Source organism: Staurois parvus, unplaced genomic scaffold, assembly GCF_062004578.1.
Source record: "Staurois parvus isolate SC_StPar_1 unplaced genomic scaffold, SC_StPar_1.0 ptg000621l, whole genome shotgun sequence".
NCBI classification, from domain to species: Eukaryota; Metazoa; Chordata; class Amphibia; order Anura; family Ranidae; genus Staurois; species Staurois parvus.
In genome coordinates, this window is record NW_028318417.1 from 1113534 (window position 1) to 1133402 (window position 19869).

General features: G+C 43.6%; 1 protein-coding gene across 1 annotated transcript in view; it reads right to left on the bottom strand.

Annotated features, from left to right (window-relative positions):
* LOC149449391 (transient receptor potential cation channel subfamily V member 6-like) overlaps nucleotides 1-19869 on the bottom strand; it is a 54631-nt gene that overhangs the window by 12046 nt on the left and 22716 nt on the right. The window contains exons 6-12 of the mRNA XM_089693310.1: nucleotides 17388-17560; nucleotides 16316-16462; nucleotides 10887-11099; nucleotides 7906-7992; nucleotides 4609-4685; nucleotides 2342-2507; nucleotides 493-559 (exon numbers count right to left, since the gene is read on the bottom strand). Coding sequence (XP_089549436.1) covers nucleotides 493-559; nucleotides 2342-2507; nucleotides 4609-4685; nucleotides 7906-7992; nucleotides 10887-11099; nucleotides 16316-16462; nucleotides 17388-17560 — 930 coding nt within the window. The remainder of the gene's footprint in view (nucleotides 1-492; nucleotides 560-2341; nucleotides 2508-4608; nucleotides 4686-7905; nucleotides 7993-10886; nucleotides 11100-16315; nucleotides 16463-17387; nucleotides 17561-19869) is intronic.

Consider the following 19869-nt stretch of genomic DNA (forward strand, 5'->3'; position numbering starts at 1 on the left):
GGAATTAAACCCAATTTTGTTTCTTTTACCTACAGGTAAGCCTTTAATAAAGCTTACCTGTAGGTACTGTAAATATCTCCTAAACATGCACTGTTCAGGAGATATTTACTGTAGAAGGGCCGGTGTTTTCACCGGCGCATGCGCACTGCGCTCTCAACAGATGGTGTGTTGTCCATTGAGAGAGATGTGCCACGGCCAACACTCCCAAGCTCATTCTCGGGAGTGCCAACATCGCAGCTCGGCCAATCAGATGGCCGCAACTTGCAAACCTGGAAGGAAGACTGGGTAAAGATGGAAGCCTCGGGCAGCCGAGACAGCGCTCTCCTGGAGAGCTTCGTTTTCAGGTAGGTCTTTCATAATTTTTCTAGGGTGTGATACATACTAGCACATTATGTTCTTAACTTGCAGAGAGAAGATTTACATTTTTTAGGCTCACAACCGCTTTAATATCTACTCTATAGGTCTAATTCATCTTCAGAACTCTTTACTTACCAGTTGTATATCCAAAAATGACCACAACCATCAGCCAGCAAAACCGTACCAAGTCTCCAAAAATCATCTGCAAAAACCGAGATAGTAGGATTTTCTCATAAACCCAACATATTGGATACATATCAGATTTCCTATAAATACCAAGATCACATATACTTCTCATGCCCTGCTTGTATGGCTTTGGCCTCTCTCTTTACCTCTCTGGTACAGTTCCTTCAATTCCTCCTTACGAAAGCAAGCCTACCCATATGGAAAAAAAATATATTTGAAATATATTTTAAAAATATTCTTCCCAAATATATTGACATATATTTGAAATACTACAATTTTGGCCATATTCAATATATTTCAAAATATATTTCAATTATAATATATATATATATATATATATATATATATACACTGCATGTTGAAATGCATTTTTTAAATATTACAAAATATATGAAAAATATTTTTAAAAATATATTTTCTTAAATATATTCTTCAGATTTTTTTAACATATAAAACATATACATAAAAAAGTCATTTTAACATATATTTTTACATATAATTGTAAATGCATTCCAAAAATGTAGATTTTGTATTTTTAAAGACATACAGTATATTTGAAAATGTATGTAAAAATATGTTTCAGATATTTTGTAATAAAAACGCATTTCAACACGCAATAAATATTATATATATATATATATATCTATATATACATATATAGATATATATATATATAGATATATATATTTATTTATATTTTGAAATATATTGAATACGGCCAAAATTGTAGTATTTCAAATATATGTCAATATATTTGGGAAGAATATTTTTAAAATATGTTTAAAATATATTTTTATTCCATGTGGGTATCATTCAGCTACGACACCCTGAGGTCTAGGTCTAATAATTGCTGCCGTGTCAATGACCTAATCTCAAGTAGATAATACATGTCCCATGTTTCCCAACTCTTGATTGTTCATAATAGTGAGACTTCTACAGCAAGAATAATGTAATCCTCATTGTAAGGACCTCTGTTGATAAGCTATTGTTTGTATCAGATGTGTTTTGCATTTTCATGGAAGTCAATGAGAATGGAAAACACGCAGGTCAAAGGGAGGTCAACTGTAGGTCAAATACACCTGTTTTTTAGATCTCAGAAGTATCTCAAACTGATACCACCAACCAAAGCCTATTGGCACAGATCCTAAATCTGCTATTTATTACTGCAAGGGTGAAGAGTAGATATACAGCACGCCCAACAGTGCCAACTGCCTTGCTGCAGTTTTCCTTGGTTTGAATGCCAGCCAGGACACTATCTGCATGGAGTTAACATGTTCTCCTTGTGCATGTATGGGTTACCTCCGGGTACTCTGGTTTCCTCCCGCACTCGAAAAACATGCTAATAAGCAGGGGCGGACTGACAACTCATAGGGCCCCGGGCAATAGAGGATCATGGGGCCCCTGTGTCCTTGCCCAAACTCAAAAAAGCCTATGAAAATGGTACCAGGGGCATCTCATGGGGCCCCCTACTGACCCCGGGCCCTCGGGCAGTGCCCGAGTTTTCAAATGGTCAGTCCGCCCCTGCTAATAAGTTATTAGGCTCCTGTCTAGGTTGGCCTTAGTATGTGTGTGTATGAATGGGAAATGCAGACCTTGGGTTGTAAGTTCCTCAATAGAAAACAAATAAAATAAACTTGCTCATCAGGGCCCCTACAGAAAAGGGAACAATTTGCTTTGACAAGAACTTTCCCAACGTCTTATCAATTCACGATACAACACAGCATCTCTACATCAAACCACGCACATTGCTTGGTCCTATCAGGTTGTGCATGTCCATCCCATTCTCAAGTCAACTTACTTTATGGATCATGATGGTGAACGGTCCCAGCATTTGGAATCCACGTGCAAAATACATGACGTAGCACCAGCCCAGCACAAGTAATATGGACATCGGCACCACCTCTCCACCCGTGTCAGTCACTCGGAGAACGAGGGTCGCAAAAACAAAACAAGGGAAGGTGATTCTGTTGGCAGATAATATTTTAGTTGCTTTGCTCATATTCACAAAAGAAATATCCAAACCAAGAAATAAACATAAAAAATGCACCTTTAGGCTATTTAAAGTAGTGTTGGAAAGGCTAAGCACAGCAAAACAGCCCAATGGGGTTAAAACAGGCAGTGAGGTGGTGATAAATATATACACTCACTGGCCACTTTATTAAGTCTACCTTACTAGCATCAGGTTGGACCACCTTCTGCCTTCAGAACTGCCTTCATTCTTCATGGCATAGATTCCACAAGGTGTTGGAAACATTCCTCAGAGATCTTGGTCCACATTGATATGATAGCATCCCGCAGTTGCTGCAGATTTGTCGGCTGCACATCCATGATGCAAATCTCCCGTTCCACCACATCCCAAAGGTGCTCTATTGGATGGAGATCTAGTGACTGTGGAGGCCATTGGAGTACAGTGACCTCATTGTCATGTTCAAGAAACCAGCGTGAGATGATTTGAGCTTTGTGACATGGTGCATTATCCTGCTGGAAGGAGCCATCAGAAGATGGGACACTGTAGTCATAAAGGGATGGATATGGTCAGCAACAAAACTCAGGTAGGCTGTGGCATTTAAACAATGCTCATTTGGTACTAAGGGGCCCAAAGTGTGCCAAGAAAATATCCCCCACACCATTACACCACTACCATCAGCCTGAGCTGTTGATGGATCCATGCTTTCATGTTGTTTACGTCACATTTTCACCCTACCATCTGAATGTCGCAGCTCAAATAGAGACTCATCAGACCAGGCAACGTTTTTCCAATCTTCTATTGTCGAATTTGGTGAGCCTGTGCAAATTGTAGCCTCCGTTTCCTGTTCTTAGCTGACAAGAGTGGCACTCTGTGTGGTCTTCTGCTGCTGTAGCTGATCTACTTCAAGGTTCGACGTGTTGTGCATTCAGAAATGGTATTCTGCATACCTTGGATGTAACAAGTGGTTGAGTTACTGTTGCCTTTCTATTATCTTGAACCAGTCTTCCCATTCTCCTCTGACATCAACAAGGCATTTTCCTTCTCACAACTGCCGCTCACTGGATATTTTCTCTTTTTCGGATCATTCTCTGTAAATCCTAGAGCTGGTTGTGCATGAAAATCCCAGTTTTTGAAATACTCAGACCAGCCCATCTGGCACCAACACCTATGCCACGGTCAAAGTCCCTTAAATCTCCTTTCTTCCCTATTCTGATGCTCGGTTTGAATGTCAGCAAGGCGTCATCCGCACATCTAGATGCCTAAATGCATTGAGTTGCTGTCAAGTGATTGGCTGATTAGCAATTTGTGTTACCAAGCAATTGAACAGGTGTACCTAATAAAGTGGCCGGCGAGTGTATATATAAATTCTGTGACTATGTGACAATGTTTATTGTTTTGTTGAGATAATGATGGCACCAACAGTGTCTCCTGGATGCAGAAACATGCATATTCAGTCTAATGCAGCCTCTCTAAACATTTTTATCCCAGAGAAACCCTTGGAATAATTCTCAGGTCTTCGGGAACACTTACTAAATCCAGTTTGTTGGGGGTCAAGTGGGAAAATCCTTACACTGGTGGTCAGGAGGTAGAATGAAGCCCTTACAGTGGTGGTCAGTATGCCACACTTAAAGCCAGCTAAGAAGATCATTGGTGTCATGCTGCTGGCTCTGCCAACTGGTGTTGGCCCAAGATCCATCCAGGAATCATCAGATGGGAAGTCAATCAGCTACAACTCAAGGAACTCCTAGCAACCTCTGGAGGACCCTGGTTGAGAATGACTGCCCTGGTTGAGTATGACTGGTCTAACCAACCATACATGTTTATAGAGAGACCTTCAGCAGGCAGATCTTCTGATCGTCATTTCACATTTCAGGCGCGGACTGACCATTTGGAAACTCGGGCACTGCCCGAGGGCCCGGGGTCAGTAGGGGGCCCCATGAGATGCCCCTGGTACCTTTTTCATAGGCTTTTTTGAGTTTGGGCAAAGACACAGGGGCCCCATGATCCCCTATTGCCCGGGGGCCCCATGAGTTGTCAGTCCACCCCTGTTCACATCTTTGGCTAACTTACATAAAATTCTTCCCCGTGGTTCTTACATGATAAGTGTGAAGGGTCCTCCTTGAACAGCTTGTATGAAGTACCTTGGATCTCTTATCTGAAACAGGTCCGGAATCTAGAGAGTTTAGAGAAATGCTGAAAATTAGTAGAATATATTGGAGATTAGATCAACACGACTGCACCGTTTTCTACAGAAAAAACTCCCTTTTAAATTCATATTTCACCCAATGGCACAAGGTGTACTACAGGCAGTTTGCAGTGCTGTGATCTGTGCACCCACTGCTTCTTGTCAGCAGCTGGAAAGTGTTCCCTAGTAGCTATTCTTTAATGGACTACCTTGGGGGCTTAATAAAGTGTATCTAAACCCAAGAATAAAAATGTAGCATATTATAGCTTACCAGTCCTTAAATGGGGTGGCAGCATTAGTTTTATTTTCAGGCTTTTTTTCCTTGATTTTTAACTAGGGATTCTGTCACTATATTACAATTCCTGTACTAGGCTGGCTATGCTTACTCAATGTACTGTATCTGAGGAAGAGAGGTGTTGCATTCTAGACCTGAATACAAGTGAATAATCCATACCAGGGGCGGACTGACCATTCAAGCACTCGGGCTCTGCCCGAGGGCCCGGGGTCAGTAGAGGCCCCCTTTGAAATGCCCCTGGTACCTTTTTTATAGGCTTTTTTGGGTGTGCTTTGAGTGTGGGCAAGGACACAGGGGCCCCATGATCCCCTATTGCCTGGGGGTCCCATGAGTTGTCAGTCCGCCCCTGATCCATACACACACGTTCCTGTGTTAAAAATGGCAAAAGTGTGTATAAGTGGGTGCTGCAGCGACTGTTGGCTGGAACCAAACAGAATCAGCAAGGGAGAATGTCACCAGCACACCGAGGATCACCAATATGGGTCCAAAAGTTTTAATGAACAATCACATAGTAACAGCAAGGCAACGTTTCGGAGTCTTGCAGAATCCCTTCACCAGGCATGTGACGTCACATACCTGATGAAGGGGTCCTGCGAGACTCCGAAACGTTGCCTTGCTGTTACTATCTGATCTAATGATCGTTCATTAAAACTTTTGGACCCATATCGGTGATCCTCGGTGTGCTGGTGACATTCTACCTTGCATTCTAGACCTGGACTACAGAACACCTTCCCCTCTTTGTTTCTCTACAACATTGTTGGGATAGGGGGTTGTTGGTAACAAAATAAATGGTAACAGTGCAGCCAAGACAGAGAGCACAGGAACGTATCAGCTCACAAGATTTCTGGAAGGATCTTTTTTTGCACCTAGTGAACAGATATAGCAAAACGCTTTCAATGTTTTATTTACAAGAAAAAGAAAGGAGCAAAGGACAGAAGACCATTATTAGGCTTCACTCACACGTGCAACTAAGGGGCGGTAACACAAGGTGTCTGAGCCGTGGTTTTACTGCTCCCCACCCCTCCAACTGCCTGCCTAGACCAGGGCATGCAGCCATTTAGGGCTGTACACATGCTGTACAACATCACAGCAAAAAATAAACAGTATGTCACCTTTGGCGGGCATTACCATCGCTGAACGCGGCCAATGCAAGTCTATGGGGCTTGCAATCGTTGGCAAACTCATGCAGACTCCACCTCCACAACATCTCCAAAATATGTTCGTTCCTAACCCCAGACACTACTAAACAACTCGTTCACTCCCTTATTATCTCACATCTGGACTACTGCAACTCCCTCCTCACTGGCCTACCTCATCACAGACTATCCCCGATTCAGTCTATCCTGAACTCAGCGGCCAGACTCATCCACCTCACCAACCGCTCCTCTTCTGCCACCCCCCTCTGCCAATCCTTCCACTGGCTCCACCCCCCTCTGTCATTCCCTCCACTGGCTCCACCCCCCTCTGTCATTCCCTCCACTGGCTCCCGATTGCCCAACGCATCAAATTCAAACTACTAACACAGACATACAAAGCCATCCATAACGCTGCCCCAAACTACCTCACCGACCTGATACCCAAATACCACCCAACCCGTACTCTTCGCTCCTCACAAGACCTCCTACTTTCTAGCTCCCTGGTCTCCACCTCCCATGCCCAACTGTAGGACTTCTCCAGTACTTCCCCCATCCTCTGGAACTCACTACCCCAATCCATCAGACTGTCACCTACCCTCCTCACCTTTAGGCACACCCTGAAAACCCATCTCTTCAGGGAAGCCTACACCACCCTCACCTAACAGCCGATCTCCTCCACTCCTCCTACCACTCCATCCCCCACAGCCACTTCCTCCTGTGCCACTATCCCCTCTCTCCTAGATTGTAAGCTCGAAAGAGCAGGGCCCTCGAACCCCTCGTGTATTGTATTGTTACTGTACTGTCTCATGTTCTGTCCCCCACTATAATGTACAGCGCTGAGCAAACCTTTCTGGCGCTATATAAATACTGTATAATAAGAATATGAGGCAGAGCCACAGCCTTGTACAATGTGCACAATTGCAGTGTGGCGTTGTGACATTTTCAGGGTTAAATCTGGTGATGAAGAGATGAAATATGACCTTCTTGCGCCTGTAAAATGCCCTCTGAAAAAGCGGTCCACCATGGATCGCTTTTCAGATTGGTGGCAAGGACTACCACATGTGTTTGAGCACTAAGGGGTTTTACATACAATTTACGGATTCACACACTAAAACAATAAAGAGCTGTTCTAAGTTTTAGAATTACTCATCATCAGCACAGCTGGAAAGGCTTGGTGAGTCTGATCTCAGATTTTTCCCTTCCTATAGAGCAATAATCTCTAAACTGTGGCCCGGGGGGCGGATATGGCCCTTTGCTTGCCTTTATCTGGCCCTTGGGGCACTATTCCACAACCGATACCAATGATGAGACACAATTTACCCTACTGACACCATCAATGAGGCACTATTCTTCCCATTAATACCAACAATGGGGCACTATTCCCTCATTAAGATCAATGATGGGCACTGATGCCGATTTCTTCTCCCACTGGCCATGGTCCGGCTCCACTAAAGCCTAAAGGACATCAAACTGGCCCTTCACTTAGAAAGTTTGGAGACCCCTGCTATATAGGAAAGGTCACAGACCTTTGTCTGCCCTTGTTCCACACTGTAAAAAGATCCTTCCACACCTCTAATTACCCACCTTCTCCCCTAGTCAACTGCTCACCTATGGTCACGGTCACAGTGCAGAGACAGATGTTGTCTGTTGTCCTCAGGATGCTAAAAGTGCCCAAGATAGTAGTAAAAACCTAACAGGAGTTCTTATACTTCCCCACTTTATCCAAAACTAGAAAAAAAAAGTTTGGCTTGACGTACACTTTAAATTCTGTGTTTACCTTGAGAAGTAAAAGTAAAAATGCTCCAATAACACTAATGAGCTCTCCGGCCAGGCGGAGGTGGTCTTCAGAAGTGAGGTATGATTCCTGGTGAGATGAAGAAGAAAATATTATGGTGAATACTCAATGTGGGCAACATGTTTTCCCACCGAATAGGCTTGAATTGGAAGTATTTCTAACACTACTCAGCAAACACTTCTAAAAGAGGTTCCGAGCAGTACCTCATCTCCACCTCAAGATATCCTCAGCCTTCTGGGTTAATGATGTCCAGAGTTACTCAACCTGGAAGACTAAGGACACTGTGAGTGCAGAGTGTCATAGGTGTCACCAGGGCCAGTTCTTCCACTGGGCAAACTAGGCAGTCGTCTAGGGCACACTGCCACCTAGGGGCACCTGGGCGTAGCACAGGCCGCCACTATCTCTGTGTGGGATGCCACCACGTCATGCATGATCCTTCAGCTGAGGGTAGAGGCAACAGAGAGGAGGAAGAAAGGACAGAGGAAGATGCCCGGTGTTTGGGGCCAGTGTGGCAGCTTCCAGTGTTCCTCTCAGACTCAGTCCCTTACTGAAAGCCAGCTGGCGACTGCTGATCACTGTGGAGTTCCAGCCGTTCTCTTGCCATTCATCAGCGGAGGTGGAGTTGAGCATGTGGAGGAAGGTAATGTCTGACTCTGATGTCTCTTGTCTGTGTGAGTGTGACCTGGCCAGCCAGCCATCCATCACATGTGCAATGTGTCAGTGAGTGATGATAACATCACGATCCCACAGCCTGCTCTTCTAGTGCCTGCTGGGCCTGCTGATCTGTGTCAGTGTTGGTGGTGGTGTGTTGTGTCAGATCTATCACTGTGTGGGATCGCTCACTGCAGGTGTTCTCTGTGTGTGTGTCGGCTGGACTGCCTGCTGTCACAGTGTTTTACCTCCCCCCATTGCCTGGGGAATTCCAGCCTGGAATCTGTCATAGTGTGGATCCATCATCCTCCACTCACTGCAACTGTCACCTGCCACTGCCAACCACAGATACAGTCCATCCATGACACTGATTTTGTCTTTAATATTGGTGCTGATGGCATCTTATGGCACTTATTTTTGCACATTAAAATAAATTTAACAGTTTCATGTTTTGTTGATTTAATATTTTCTGTTTTTAAAAAATGTTATTTATTTTTTGGGGGAAGGGGGGTCTTGCCTAGGGCACAAAATGGTCTAGCACCGGCCCTTGGTGTCACCACAGTATCCCTGCAATATGTATGGTACGTAAAATAATTTACTTGCAGGGAACCTTCAGGGGAGGCAGAAGGGGCTACTTGGCAGGGGGGGTTTGCTCAGTCTTGAGTTCTCGAGTGCTTTCAAGTAGAACATTTCTTTTAACTTTAAGGAAACTAGGGTTTTGGTTACCAAAATGCAGTTTTTTTTCTTTCCTCAAAAAGTGAAGATTTGTGATTATAGGGAATATCTAGAAATGTTAATTGTGGCTAAGCAGTACCCTAAAAAAAAAATCTACGTTTTGTCTTGAATTCTTCCTGAAAAGCCACAATGCACTAACTTGTATGTGAGGGGGCTTAGGCACTGAGCCAACTTCCTATCTGCAGTGTGAGATCCAAGACACTGCTGCCTCTGACTTCTAGTCTCGAGAGATTTGGTGATGCCATTGCTGTGCTAATTACTGTTCTCTTTGCTGGAGGCTCTGATATGAGGAAGCAAAGCCCTGGGTCTAGCAGGATGACTGCAGCCACATAGACACAGAGTGTAGAACAAGACAATCCATAATGAGGAAAGATCAGCTTCCTGGAGACTATATGAAATACTACTTACTAGTCCTTTGCCCTCTGCCTGCCTATTTTTGGGAATATATTCTAGAATTCAGTGCCTTTGAAAGCAATAGGAGATTATTGTTATTAATATACAGGATTTATATAGCGCCAACAGTTTTCGCAATGCTATACAACATGACGGCAGACAGTGCAGATACAATACAATTCAATACAGGAGGAATCAGAAAGCTCTGCTCTTTAGAGCTTACAATCTAAAAGGAAAGGTGAACATCCCCTCTGCAACTAATGTAATGATGTATTACACCACTTCCAGGTACAGAGTTGTCATTGGCCAGGTACTGTAGCAGGATAGCAGGTTAACAAGCATGGTCTGTGCTTGATTAGCTATAGAGGAGGGCAGGGGAGACATTGGGGGACTTCTGCTGCCACCATATCCCCCTTGTAAAAGCAAAGAAGTTAAAATAAGGAAAAAAGTGATACAAAAAAAAAATCATTTAAAAGCACCCCATTTCCCCTGAACACACCTTACTGCAATATAAAAAAAAAAATATACAGCGCTCAAAATTAATAAATCGCAACACTATGACTTAACAAAGTTTCACATAAATACAAAATGTACCATTTTCAGCAACTAAACCAACTCCATATAGTGCGCATATATAGATAAATAAAATGTGCAAAAAGCACACTGGTAAATTAAGTGAACAAAAAATTCTTAAATTAAAGAATCTGCATCACTTATAAGTCCAAAAAAATACAGTTCCGTTGTGCTCCTCAGTGACACTGTCCAAATCTTAAGTGCAAAAAATCAAACATATGAAGACACTCCTTCTCATTAGGAGTTTGGGTGAAACACCATCTCCATAAAAGCACACCACCACAGAAAACGTGCCTCTTTAATCATATGCTAATGCCTTTTGTACACCAAAAGTTATTCCCGAGTGGCTTTATGTAGCGTGATGATGTCACTAGGTGCAAATCTAGCTTTAGCACAATATCTTGTTTGTGAAGAGCTATTTCTAATTTTGCGTGACAAAAACAAAATGGCAACTGCCACTAGCTTATTCTCCAGTGTTTCTGCTTTCAGAAATTATATAACTGTTTGGGGGTTTTCTAGCAAAAAAAATGCATATTTTAACATAAATAAAAGTTTTAACACAAAAAAAGTAGAAAAAAATGTCTTGCTAGAAAAGTGGTTAAGTTTCTTACATTTAGCGATTTTTGGACCAGTAAGGTGATGTCCCTTGGATCAGTTACATTGTCCATTCTTGGTTTAAGGGGGCGGTTGGCACAGACAAGAGAGACAACAATCATGTAAAGGATATAGATAAAGGCCAATGTCCAGAAATATGGCCGACCAAACCTCTGCCATTTTCTGTTGACCAACTCCTGCACTGGGGAGAGATCCAAAATTCGACGAGCCTAAGAAAAGTATACACTCAATGAGGCCTGAAATCATGACTCACATTCTAAATCAGCAATAGACACAATGAGAAATGTATTTTATATCAATGTTAAGAGACAATTGTAAAGCTTAGATTAAGAGCAGGGGCGGACTGACCATTTGTAAACTCGGGCACTGCCCGAGGGCCTGGGGTCAGTAGGGGGCCCCATGAGATGCCCCTGGTACCTTTTTCATAGGCTTTTTTGAGTTTGGGCAAGGACACAGGGGCCCCATGATCACCTATTGCCTGGGGGCCCAATGAGTTGTCAGTCCACCCCTGATTAAGAGTTAAGGATAGGAGGAGGGATGGAGTTGAAGTGTATATAGGGATAACAGAGTCTTTCTCCCTCGTTCATTGAGGGACACGGAAGTTCAGTAACAGTGTGGTTATACTGCTGCCTACAGGAGGTCAGGACATTGGCAAACAGTAAAAGTTGTAGACCAGCCCTGGTATTACCCCTCCTCAATCCAGAATTGCTCAGTTTTTTTTGCTAGTGTCTTAGGAGGTTGGCCATTCTTTCTATGGCTATTTTGAACAAAAGTTTATCTTTTTGTAAGTGAGGTCTCCTGAACTGGACACAGTATTCTAAATGAGGTCTAACTAAAGATCTATATAGGGGAATCAGAACCTCCTTCCTCCTGCTGGTGACCCTTCTACTGATGCATCCTAGAACCTGGGTTACCTGGGATTGTGAATACTTGAGGCCTTGCTTGACATTGAGCCTAGTTGCTTACCACTGTGTGGTGCAATATGTATACACGGTGTGTCCTCATGCGTTTAAGCAGGAGTGTGCTTCCTCCAGGCAAGCCTACCCTAATTTATCCACTGCTATATATTCTCCAATTTATAGACTCTCAAAAAAACAGAGTTAGGACCGCAGTGTACAGAGCAGCCTTGACATGGGCACCGCGGCTTCTACATATATTTGCAAATGTGCAATGAAACCCTCTGTTTTTAACGTGAATTGATAGATCAGCTCAATTTGGATTGTGTGCAGGCAAGCCAATAGGTGTGGTGGGAAATTTGTGTTTGTTTGTGAATATGCTGAAACCTTGCTACAGGCATCCCTTATGGGGGATAACGCAAGTCCAAAGGCCTTCATAGGACTTAAGCACAAGATGAGTGGCAACCTCTTGAGGAAGTACCTTTATATTCCTTCTTCATTCCTGTCCTCAGACAGGTCAGTGTTCTTGTGACCAAGATTCCTGACCATCACTCCTCGGAGGAGGCTATAGTACTGCTCTGAGGCAGGTTGGATGATTCTTGGAATCATATGTTAGAGCTTTATTTTCATGGAACTTCTTTTTTTCCTGATTAGGACTAGGACTGCTAGACTGTGACTATTTTTCTGTTGACCAGCTGGTTTTCTCTTTTGGACTTGCTTGTTGTCCACCAAACTTGCTTCTGGGGACATGAATTTTCTGGGACTTGACCCAATAAATATTTAATGTTGACCACTTCTAGTTGTTGGTCTGATTTCCTTCTGTTCGGGTAGTAATTTTGTTTCCACTTGTTTTTTTTTTCTTTGGTGGAATTGTAGGTTGGCCTTCCACTCTCTCACTGATTTAGGCGCATTGCTCTTTCAAGTGAAGTTTACCTTGTGGGTTTTTTTCTTTGTCCTAGTCTGCAGCACCACTTCTATGCTCAGTGCTCTCCGCCAGGTTGTGGCAGTTTCCCTCTCTGAGGGAGAGATTCATCTAGCTTTGATTCAGGCATTGAACCTTCAAATTCTACTAAAATGTGGTTGGTTTGCAAATTTCTTTTGGACTTCTCTGAGGCTAGAGTCCACCCCTCAGTTGGACTGCTTTTAGACATCTCAGCTGTTAATGAATTCCTGTGTCCTTCAATGGATGATGGATACATATTTTTCCACTTTCTATGAGATACAGTTGTGCTCAAAAGTTTGCATACCCTGGTAGAAATTGTGAAATTTTGGCATTGATATTGAAAATATGACTGATCATCATCCTTCAATAAAAGAGCATTTTTCTGCATGATCATATGAAACCAGTTATTATCAAATAGTTTGGCTCCTTTCTAAATCATAATAACAGAAATCACCCAAATGGCCATCATCAAAAGTTTCCCTCCCCTGGAATGTTTGGCCTTGGCACAGACACACAAGGTGACACACACGGGTTAAAATGCCAACGAGAGGTTAATGTCCCACATCTGTGGCTTTTTAAATTGCAATTAGTGTCAGTGTATAAATAGTCAATGAGTTTGTTAGCTCTTACGTGGAAGCACTGACTAGGCTAGATACTGAGCCATGGGGATGAGAAAAAAACTGTCAAAAGTCCTGCGTAACAAGGTAATGGAACTTTATAAAGATGGAAAAGGATATAAAAAGATGCCAAAAGCCTTGAATATGCCAATCAGTACTGTTAAATCACCTATTAAGAAGTGGAAAGTTCGGGGATCTCTTGATACCAAGTCACAGTCAGGTAGAACAAGAAAGATTGCAGCCACAACTGACAGAAGAATTCTGGGATTCAAAGAAAAACAAACAGGCAACCACAAAAGAAATCCAGGCTGCTCTGGAAAAAGCTGGTGTGGTTGAGTACAATACGGTGATACTTGAACAAAAATCAGCTGTTTGCTTGAGGTGCCAGAAAGAAGCTTTTACTGCACCAATGCCACAAAAAAGCCCGGTTACAATATGCTTGACAACACCTTGACATGCCTAACCGGGCCTTTTTGTGTCATTGATGCAGTAAAGGCTTCTTTATGGAACCTCCACCATGCAGCTAATTTTTGTTGAAGTGTCATCATATTGTAAAGCACCGCCTGGCTTAGTCTCTAGCAACCCACAGCGAGGGGTTCCTCAGTGCGCGGGGTCTAAGTCCCAATCTGCTTATTCACCAGTGCCCCTGATGGTGGGGATGGACTTGGAGCAGACTGAGACCAAGTCGTGACCCCTGAGTACATCCGGCAGTGGTAGAGAGCGTCGTCAGGGGTGTGCGGGAAATGGAGCCTGACGTGAAGAGGCTGGCAGGCCTGGTAACAGGGACAGATCCATGCGGGATGGATGGATGGACCGTCAGGAAAACGTAAGGAGTAGTCAAGCAGGCCAGGTCAGCAACATGTGGGCAGTGAAGTACCAGAGGAGCAGGCAGAGAATGGTCAGGGTCATGAGCCAGGTTCACCAACTAACAGGCAGCGTGGTACAGAGGATCAGGCAGAAGAATGGTCGGGTCAAGCAAGAGACAATCAGCAGGGTCAGGATCAATGCAGAGGTTGGCAAGAGGAAGCTTCACAGGATCAGAATACAGGAACAGGACAATAAGACCAAACGGCAATTGACATACCTCCTGTCCCGTTTAAATAGCGCGCCCTGCGCTGTCATTGGTGCCAGGCGCGTGTCCGTGATCGCGAGTGCGCATGTGCGGCCGTCGCAATCGCCCAGGTCCCGCTGCCTGCTGGCTAAAGCGTGTCAGTGTTCTGCGCATGCGCCACCCGGCGCGTCGCGGCAGAAAACTCGGCCCCTGACACATATTCTGCTCCTTCAAAACAACTACACTGTCTTTTTCCAGAGCAGCCTGTATTATTCTTGTGGTTACCTATGGGTTTCCCTTTGTATCCCAGACAATTCTTCTGGCAGTTGTGGCTGCAATCTTTCTTGTTCTACCTGACTGTGACTGTGCAATTTAAAAAGCCACAGATGTGGGACATTAACCTCTAATTGGCATTTTAACCCGTGTGTGTCACCTTGTGTGTCTGTACCAAGGCCAAACATTCCAGGGGAGGGAAACATCTGATCCGGGCCACTTGGGGGATTTCTGTTATCATTATGATTAGAAAGGAGCCAAACAACTATTTGATAATAAATGTCTTCATATGATCATCATCCTTCAATTTTTTGGCATGATCAGTCATATTTTCAATATCAATGCCAAAATTTCACAATTTCTGCCAGGGTGTGCAAACTTTTGAGCACAACTGTACCTTTCTTTGAGTTTATTGAGGGTCCCACCCGTCTAGTTTTTCTTTCGGCCCTGTGCACCGCTTCCTCACAAAACCGAGAAATGCTGGCTTACAACTTTTTCTGTTTGCCAGTATCCCAACTGCTTATAGGCAGCAGTATAACCCGACTGTTACCGAATTCCTGGGTCCCTTAACCTCCTTAGCGGTATTCCCGAGTGTAGCTCGAGGTAAAATTTCTATACCAAGAGCGGTAACCCTGAGCTACACTTGGGCTTACCATGCGGCGTTGCTCAGGGGGTCCCTGCAGCACTTACCTTGTCCTTCGCTCCCGCGATGTGTCCCCTGCAGCGTCCCAGGCCATCTCCTCCGGCTGATGCCGGCATCCGGCTTCTGTGTTCCGGTCCCTGTGACGTCGGGAAATTTAAAATTTTTAAAAAATTTCATTTTTGCTGTCATTGCTGTTTCAATGCATTTCATATATATTTTGTCCCTACTGCTTTGTCCGGCGCCCTGCCTGCATTTTGAATGTTCTTTCTGCCTGGAAACTTAGAAAAGTCCATGGCGTCCAAAAAGCATCCCTTTACGTCAAAAGCGGTTTTAGAACAGCGATAGTAATTTAGAACCACTTGCAGAATTGAGTGATAATGATTTGTGGGGGAAATTCGTCATCAGACACTGAAAACGATTTTGCGACTTTGCTCAGCGATGTGCGAATTTGCCTCTGTATTTCAAATTTCAGTGTTTTTGGTTTGAATTTATTATTAAATTAAATTTATTATTATTATATTATTATTTTTTATGATTATTTATTAAATTATAATTTATGATTTCGTGTTTCAAATTTTATCATATCCGGGATGTTTAATAGACTCTTGTTCGGACAGATTTCAGTGAGTTATTCCTAAAAATTACAGCCTACAATAAAAAACTACATATTTCCATGCAAAAAAATGGTACCGCTTTCAGCACAAAAAATCGGAAAGAATCATACCGCCGAGGAGGTTAACAGACTTGCTGAAAAAGATTTTATGGTAAGTACAAAAATCATATTTTCCTTGTCTTGGATAGAGTCAGGCAAGGTTAGCCTGGTTTTTATTGAAATGTGTGGCTCTGTTAGAGAGAATTCCTCCCACTTATTGTCCTGCTGACAACGTTTATCGGACAGAAAGTGGGAGAACTCTTCAAAAAGCAAAACAAGCAGTAAAAAAAATGCTTTCCTTTAGCAGAGTGATTAGAACCTCTTCCAGAAGGGGTTCACTCCATACACACCTCTCTTTTTTTTCCAGAGATCACCAGATCCAATACAGACTTGGGATCCCCCCATACATCGATCTCCATCAGGTCATAAAGATAGCAGCTAATCTGACCAAATGTCCATTGCAGATGTCTTCTCTTCTGTACAATGTGCTGGAACATCTAAGGAGACCAATATTAGGTGAGGCTCATTTAATACAATTATGCTTAAAGCACTAAATTTACAAAATGAAACTATTCATGGCAAGCAGTCACCCTTTAGTCAGGTCACTAAAGGATTTTTTTTGCTGAAAATAGTCTGTTGCTGTATAGAGTGGCAGGGCTGGGACAAGGAGTGGGGGGCATTAGGGGGCATTAGGGACACGTGCCCTGGGTGCAGTGTTAATAGGTGGGGGGGGGGGCACGCTGGGAGCTTCAGGAGGGGACAGACTACACAGTCACACTTGTTATAGCAGGGCATGATAGCTGCTGGGAAGTGAAGGCCTTTTTCCTGTCTCCTCTTGCCATGTGACATACCACATGACTAAAGATGGGAGAAGCTGCCTTCATTCCATACAGAAGGAGATCTGAACTGATTGATTACATAGAAGGTGGGGGGACAACTCAGCCCTAAAGCTCCCTCTACTCCTAAGAACCCTCCCAAGAGCATCTTAGCCTTTTCAGTCCCCCTCCCTTCCTCAGAGTTCCCCCAGATCCCTTTAGTTCCATGCACCCCAAATAGCCCACTTTCACTTTCCCCCTTCATCATGCTGACACAGATGCCAAAACAGTCCCCCTCAGACTCACTAGATGAATGCATTGGCATTTTTTCCTTTCAGTGACACCACCAACGCAGGGGCATTTTTTAGTTCCAGTTGGTGATTCTATCCGCCTTTTGTGTTGTATAAATAAATCTGACTCAATCTGTATCTTTAATCACTGAGGTCCTCCACACTTACCCTGCTCTACACCCCCCCCATTAAGGTTATACTTTGCTATTGATCAATGACCATGGACTCAGTTTGAACCATTGCCCAGTGACCCCATATTACAATAACAATGCATTTCTCTGCTATGGAGGATGAATCCTTCCATATACTGTACATACCACAGTGTTTCCTTCTACCGCTGCCATCTTCAGCGGGGTCAGCCCATCATTGTTGGTGATCCCTTCTAAACCAGGCCCAAACTTCTCTTTGTGATGGCCCAGGATGAGGTCATACATCTGACAGGCTGACATTTTGTTGGGTTGTAAGGCCAAAATGTGGAGGACGGTGTTCCCTGCAGGAGGGGGAGAAAAATTGAAGAACTAGGATTGGATGATGGCTGGTAAAAATATATGAGAAATAAATATATAAAGTTTAAAAGGGTGGGCAACACCAGCAAGTAGAAATAAATATCTTTCTATACACTGGTCAAAACAATTAAAGGAACACTTTGAAAACACATCAGATCTCAATGGGGAAAAATCTCCTGCTTGATATCTATACTGACATGGACGGGGTAATGTGTTAGGAATGTAAGGATGCCCCATTGTTTGATGGAAATTAAAATGATCGACCTACAGAGGACTGAATTCAAAGACACCACACAAATCAAAATGAAAACAATGCAGCAGGCTAATCCATTTTGCTGAAATGTCATTGCAGCAACTCAGAATGGTCATCAGTAGTTTGTATGGCCCCCACGTGCTTGTATGCATGCCTGACAACATTGGGGCATGCTCCTTAAGAGATGACTGATGGTGTCCTGGGGTATTCCTCCCAGATCTGGACCAGGGCATCACTGAGCTCCTAGACAGTCTGAGGTGCAACCTGGCGGCGTCGGATGGACCGAAATATGACATCCCAGAGGGGTTCTATTGGATTTAGGTCAGACGTGAGGGCCATTCAATGGTATTGATTCGTTCACCCTCCAGGAACTGCCTGCATAGTCTTGCCACATGAGGCCGGGCATTGTCATGCACCAAGAGGAACCCAGGACCCCCTGCACCAGTGTAGGGTCTGACAATGGGTCCAAGGATTTCATCCCGATACCTAATGGCAGTCAGAGTGCCATTGTCTAGCCTGTAGAGGTCTGTGCGTCCCTCCATGGATATGCCTCCCCAGACCATCACTGACCCACCACCAAAACGGTCATGCTGAATGATGTTACAGTCAGCATAACGTTCTCCACGACTTCTCCAGACCCTTTCACATCTGTCATATGTGCTCAGGGTGAACCTGCCCTCATCTGTGAAAAGCACAGGGAGTCAGTGGCGGACCTGCCAATTCTGGTGATCAATGGCAAATGCCAATTGAGCTCTATGGTGCCAGGCAGTGAGCACAGGGCCCACCAGAGGACGTCGGGCCCTCAGGCCACCCTCATGAAGTCTGTTTCTGATTGTTTGGTCAGAGACATTCACACCAGTGGCCTGCTGGAGGTCATTTTGTAGGGCTCTGGAAGTGCTCATCCTATTCCTCCTTGCACAAAGGAGCAGATACCGGTCCTGCTGATCGGTTAAGGACCTTCTATGGCCCTGTCCAGCTCTCCTAGAGTAACTGCCTGTCTCCTGGAATCTCCTCCATGCTCTGGAGACTGTGCTGGGAGACACAGCAAACCTTCTGGCAATGGAACGTATTGATGTGCCATCCTGGAGGAGTTGGACTGCCTGTGCAACCTCTGTAGGGTCCAGGTATCGCCTCTTGCTACCAGTAGGGACACTGACCCTGGCCAAATGCAAAACTAGTCAGAAAAAATGAGTAGGGAAAAAAAATGTCAGTGACCTCCACCTGTAAAACCATTCCTGTTTTGGGGGGTAGTCTCATTGCTGCCCATCTAGTGCACCTGTTGTTAATTTCATTAACACCAAAGCAGCTGAAACTGATTAACAACCCCCTCTGCTACTTACCTGACCAGATCAATATCCCAGGAGTTTCATTGACTTAATGCTAAATGCTGATTAAAAAGTGTTCCTGTAATGTTTTTGAGAAGTGTGTATATATATATATATATATATATATATATATATATATATATATATATATATGTGTACATACATATACACACACACATATATATATGAGTGAGAGAGAGAGAGAGTTTTTTTTCAGCGGGAATGGCTCCTCCGGCACTGAATGTATGTATGTAGTTCCTGCACCTATTCTCTGAGAAAAAAAGCAGTGTGCTTGTGTGTGTGTATATATATATATATATATACACACACACAGTACATACATTATATGAGTAGTTATAATATCAAATAGAAATGTAAATACATTTTTAGGTTTCACATGTATCCCACTTTAGTTACTTATCTGCTTTTGCTTGCGAAGAAAATAAAGACGGTAAAATAATTGGATCTTCCTTAGTTGATATATAGGGATGGAAAGGGAAATGTTACGTCAGTGGATCATTTCCCAGCTGTCCATGGAAAATAAACTATTAATTAATTATATCAATTTTGACCTGGGAGAGCACCTTATAGGGTGGGAAAAAAAGTGAATTGCTTTTCATAGGTCAGTTTCAAAAAGCTCCTCTTTTTTTCCAGAGGAAAAGCCACTTTGAATCCCTTATCAGAGGTAGTACAAACAAGCCTCAAACATACTACT